This window comes from Electrona antarctica (assembly GCF_951216825.1).
Source record: "Electrona antarctica genome assembly, chromosome: 24".
NCBI classification, from domain to species: domain Eukaryota; kingdom Metazoa; phylum Chordata; class Actinopteri; order Myctophiformes; family Myctophidae; genus Electrona; species Electrona antarctica.
In genome coordinates, this window is record NC_136803.1 from 23,243,281 (window position 1) to 23,249,459 (window position 6,179).

The 6,179-nt window shown below is 44.1% G+C and overlaps 1 protein-coding gene across 1 annotated transcript; it reads left to right on the forward strand.

Annotated features, from left to right (window-relative positions):
* Positions 1–468: 468 nt before the first annotated feature.
* On the forward strand, positions 469–2,865 carry LOC306917578 (uncharacterized protein; the record flags this gene model as incomplete). Its single annotated transcript, XM_079495874.1, has 1 exon — positions 469–2,865. One exon carries the CDS (start codon positions 469–471, stop codon positions 2,863–2,865), a length of 2,397 nt encoding a protein of 798 aa, XP_079352000.1.
* Positions 2,866–6,179: the final 3,314 nt, after the last annotated feature.

A 6,179-nucleotide genomic window follows, 5' to 3' on the forward strand; every position in this document is an offset into this window, starting at 1 on the left:
GTAACACTGCACTTAGGCCTAATTGATACTTTGTTCTACAGCCGTTGCTTTTCCGAAAATGAGTTGTTTTATTTTCGGCAAGCAAGGTGGTTTTACAACAAAATATCAATAAGGCTTCACTGGACAGGCCCAACCCTTATGGGAATAATATTGTTTTATTGTCACAATCCACACACTGTGAAAACATCACTGCCGGCAATGTACACAATGGATCTACTGTATAGGGAAAGGAAAGCTTCACAACATTCTCCTCTAAGATTTCTAAATGTAATGTCATATTAGGCCTACATCAGCTTCTCTGATTGCCCAACCCATCGGCTTCTTGGATTGACCAAGCTTTGTGTGATGTTTCTGTCACTGTGCCGATATAAATGGTGCGCACATGCTCTATAACTCATTATTTTAACATCCTACTGTTCCTACTGTTGTGCGATGATGCTTTTCAATGAATCTGAAAGTGAAACTCAAATGGTGCGATGGACAGTGCATCTGCAAGGGGGACCAAAGAGAGCCTATCATGCTGCTGTAGCAGTCGGCCACAAGGTTTATTCCTTTGGAGGGTACTGGGAGAGCAGGGTTCAGATCGGTGTGCACGTCTTTAACACGGTGTCTTTGAAGTGGATGAAGTTGCCCCCGGTGACCCCCGGAAGACGAAAAAGTCCTCTTGAGGTTCCCTCCAGGCGCTGGGGCCACACAGCCGTGCTTATTGCAGATTTCATATGCATCTGGGGGGGTGGTAATGACATAAGGGAATGCTGCAATGTGCTTTACACATTTGATGTCGACACCCACAGGTGGTTCAAGCCCAAGGTTTATGGGACTGTTCCTGAGGCGAGACGGAACCACTCCGCCTGTGTCTTGGGGAAGGTCATGTATATCTTTGGAGGATGGAATGGAACGACAGCTACATACAGCTCCAATGACATCTACAAGATGGACACCACTACAATGGTCTGGGTTTTAATTAACACACATGGCACACGGCCACATCCTTCATTATATCACTCCGCCACCATCATCGGGACAAAGATGTTCGTATTTGGGGGCCAGGGGGAGGAGCTTGAGGACCAGGATGAGGCCAAGGACCAGGATGACGGTGAAGACGAGAACTACTACAACATCCTCAGAGTGTTTGACACAGAGACCAACTGCTGGCTGAGCACGCCTTCTGCACAGCTTCTTCCAGAAAAACGCTGTCGACAGTCGGCCTTTGCCTACAATGGAGAACTGTACATATTTGGTGGCGAAAACTACAACAGGACCTTCAACGATCTTTGGAAATTCAATGCCGGGACCTTTTCCTGGAAAGAGGTTAAACCCAAGGGGAAAGGCCCGTGTCCAATGATTAGCATGGGCTGTTGCACGGTTGGAGATCGCATCTTCGTCTTTGGAGGATACAGAGTAGATGATTTTGAAGATCTTGAAGAGGAAGAATCTTCATGTGATGAAGTTGAAGTCTTGTGTTGTTCATCTTCATCAGAAGAATGTTCATCTTTTTCGGATGAGGAGTATTCATCTTCATCGGGTGAAGAATGTCCATCTTCATCAGATGGAGATTCCTCATCTGACGAAGATGAATATGAAGAGGTGTCTGATGACCTGTACATCCTAGACTTCAATACTAGTCTTAAAACGTTATGCAAGCTGGCAGTTATCCAATTCAGCCTGAAGCAGTCGGGACTCCCACATGACATAACGTGGGAGCTGAGAGCCATGACTACCAACAAATCTGAATCTCGATCTGGAATGGTGCGCTGGACACACCATCTGGAAGGAGGACCAAAGAGAGCCCATCACGCTGTTGTGAGAGTGGGCCACACAGTATACTCCTTTGGAGGGCTTCCTTATGGGCGGCCCTATGAAATAGGTCACAAGATTGATGTGCATGTCTTTGACACAGTGTCTTTGCACTGGATGAAGTTGCTCCTCGTGACTCCCGCAAGAGGGGAAAGTCTCCTTGAGGTTCCCGACATGTGCTGGAATCACACAGCTGTGCTGATAGGTCACATAACCTACATCTGGGGTGGTGATACCGACATAAGGGTGTGCTGCAACGTGCTTTATGCATATGATGTCAACACCCACAGATGGGTCAAGCCCACGGTTTCTGGGACCGTTCCAGAGGCAAGGAGCAAACATTCAGCCTGTGTCTTGGGGAAGGTCATGTATATCTTTGGAGGATGGAACTGCCTGACAGCTACATACAGCTCCAATGACGTATATAAGTTGGACACCCTCACAATGGTCTGGTCTTTGATTATCTCGAGTGGCACTCCGGCACCTGCTACATTATATCACTCTGCCACCATCATCGGGACAAAGATGTTTGTATTTGGGGGCGAAGAGGACGAGGATGAGGACGAGGACCACTACCACAACATCAGAGTGTTTGATACACAGACCAACTTCTGGCTGAGCACGCCTCCTGCCCAGCTTCCTCCAGAACATCGCTGCCGTCATTCAGCCTTTGCCTACAATGGAGAGCTGTACATATTTGGTGGTGACAACTACAACCGGACCTTCAATGATCTTTGGAAATTCAATCCAGAGAGCCTTTCCTGGACGGAGGTTGAGCCCAAGGGAAAAGGCCCGTCCCCAACTTATAGTATGCGCTGTTGCATGGTGGGAAATCGTGTGGTCCTTTTTGGAGGATGCAGAGTGGATGTTGAAGTTGCTGAAGACGAAGATGAAGTTGTGATCACCGATTACCTGTACATCTTAGACTTAAGTCCCAGTCTGAAGATGTTATGTAAGCTAGCGGTTATTCAGTATGGTCTGGAGCAGTCAAGACTTCCAAATGACATCAAGTTGGAACTAACAGCCATGACTACGTCAACAGAACAAAACAGCCCACGTAAAAAGTGAATGAATAGCGATCCCACAGAAAAGATATGACAATGAGTTTTCCCCTTTTGTTCAGCTGGTAGTGATCAACCCAATAAAGTGATCCTTTACCTTTAAGATGGTGTGCGGGCTGTACCTCCTTAAGGTTAGTAACCCTGTTGATGTGCATGTATGTATGGTGCTGTGTGATTGTGTGTATTTTTTTGTCCTGCCCTGCATAGTGCAGGATATTGTATATAGGGTGTACTTATACTGTCGGTTACTATGGTTCATTATTGATGGTGTTTTTTTGTGATCTTATTTACCTTACAGTATACTTATTACTTGCGCAAGCAGAGCGCGCAAGTAATAGTTTTCGTCCATGTCGCCGTTTGATGCGTATGCGCCGTGCCAGCGTATGATGTAATGACTACTTGTGCTTGATATGGCAGTGGTGTCAGATTACATACATGTATACATACATGTATACATAGGGGCATTACCTTTAATCCTCCCGACACTAAAACATATCGTCATTACGTCATCATCGAAAACCAATTACACCCTGGCATTGGGTCCTTTAATCCACATCTTTATTACGTCATCATTGAGAGCTAGTTATACCAGTTATACCCTGACGTCATATGCTGCTACGATACATACGCATCAAACGGGGCGCAAAGTAACCACAGTATACCGCTAATCAATTTACAAATTACATATACATAGAGGCATTTCCTTTCCACCTTTCACCTTTCCTTTAATCCACCCGACACTGATCGACATATACGTCACCATCGAAAGCCGATTAATCCACATCTTTATTACGTCATCATTGAGAGCTAGTTATACCAGTTATACCCGACGTCATATGCTGCTACGATACATACGCATCAAACGGGGCGCAAAGTAACCACAGTATAACGCTAATCAATTTACAAATTACATATACATAGATGCATTTCCTTTAATCCAGCCGACACTGATCGACATATACGTCACCATCGGAAGACGTCTCTTACCATACTTAAACAATACTACTTTTTTACCTCCAAAAACTAGGTACATAGCAAATAGCTAAACCTAATAATTCAACGTTCTTTCACAGAGAAGCTGAGATTTGACCGTTTGTAGCGGTCGACAGTACTTGCGCGCTCTGCTTGCGCACTAGTAGGCCATGTATGGCCTACTTGTGTGCAACAAGCAAGTAGGCACTCGACAGAGTGCAGTTCTAGTTTACTCTGTATCTGCCTTGTCTGTTGTGCTGCCTCTGGCGACTGAATTCTAGCCTGGGTACACCCCTCCCCCCTCGCCAGAATGAAAGGTTGTCCAGCAGGGGGAGTGGGTTTACCCAGGCTAACTGAATTCCCCCGGGCCCCATGGCATCAATAATAAAGGTCTAACTCAATCAAGAAAGTAAACCAAAGAATATGATTTTTGGGTAGGATCTCCTCGTTGGTCAGCAGGAATGTACTGAGGACACATAGCTCATCCAATGTCATCGACTACAAACCTCTCAAAACAAACGCTAGGGTTGGATGGCTCAGGTTAGAGGACAGAGTACAGCAACTTGCAATTGCCCGTATGCAGACTGCGGCCATCTTGCCAGCCCATTCATCCAAACGTAACGAAAAGTCCTATCTGATTGTATTAGACTAAATAATTTAGTCACAAATTTCACTGCATTCCAGGGTGTTATAAGCCACAATGGGTATGTGAATCTAGATCATTGTACTATACTAGTTATTGTATAGTACAAAGTAAAACATTAATTTGTTTTAATGCAGGTTCGGAGTGTGTAAATATAAGCTCATTGGGCAAAACTGACTTTATCTCCCAGTGACCCAGTCAGTGAAAAGATAATGAAAGACCTATCTCTGTTTTTTTTGTATTGGAAAATGTAGCCTATTTATTCATTAACAACACAAAATGTTCTGTCATTTTGATGTAAATGCTGTCATGTCACTCAGCTGTTTTATTAGGGGTCAAGCACGAAGGGCGTAGAGTCCTTATTGTTATCGTAAGAATTCTGCGGTTTTAAAGATGGAGTGCCACAATTTTTGTATTTTTCCAGTTTTTCATGTGTCTATGAGGTGACAGTACTTCATTAGACACACTGGAGTTGTTTTTATGTGCAATGGTGTATTAACTTTGTATTTAGGGTTTCTTCCTAGAGGCTGAACCCTTGACAGTCAAACGGGCCAATGAAATAAACAGTAATATAGTGACACCACACTATCAGCCCCTCCCCTAACCCCCCCCCCCCCTTTATCATACAACTACAGCTGTGGGTGTGGCTTCAGTTCAGGTCACCACCCATCAGGCAAACCAGGCATACTTAATGAACTGGTGGGCGTGCCCATATAAAAACAACATTTTAACAAATACTGTACACTTTTTTGAAAAAATTATACCTCCTTATATAACAATAAGACCTGATGATCATGTTTTAGGGTGGAAAAAAATCACGGCACTCCATCTTTAACAATTTGGGCAGTTAAACCGTTTTCACGAAATTCGGCAATAATCTGGTAGACAGGTAGAGGGTTGTGAGGATGCCTCAGGAACTGAAGCTCACGCTCATTCATCAAAAGACCTTTAGATCTCTAGATCAGGGGTTCTCAACCCGTGGGTCGCGACCCCTCGGGGGGTCGCCAAATTATTTTGGGGGGTCCCCAAATTATTTTCCAAAAAAACAAAAAGAAAAAAAAGATTTTTTTTAAAATTTTATTTTCACGATTTTTCAAAAATAGCAGACCTACAAGCTCGTAGCGCGCCACTCGGTGGCGCGCTATGAGCTTGTAGATCTGCTATTTGCTAAATTATAACAATGCTTAAAACACCAACACCAATATTTGCACACAAACACGAAGCGCCCCTCACTTCACACGGTGTGATTCTTTTTTATTTATTACTTGTCAAATCATTTTTCCATGTTTTTTTTTCCAGTTATCTCAGAAATTGTACATGTTGATATTTTTATACATCCCTTGTCATCAGTGTTTCTCTTCTGGCTTGACCCCACCTTATAGCTGCTTGCAGCTATACTTATTATTATTATTATTATTATTATTATTATTATTTTTCTATTTTAAATATTAATGTTAAAATATCCATACAAAAATTATGTGAGGGCCCATTTGCAATATCCTCGCGTCCCACCAGGGGGCCCTGGGCCGGCCCACATGTTGGACATCACTGATGTAAACTCGAGTCTCGACTCTCGACTGTGGAGTGAGGGGAGTAGGGGAGGGACCACCAGATGAGAGCAAAGCGACAGCCATTGGCTATTATGAATGCCATTGCAATTTACCGGCTCACTCGCAGCCCAGTACAGCTGAGGAGCGGAGCAGCGC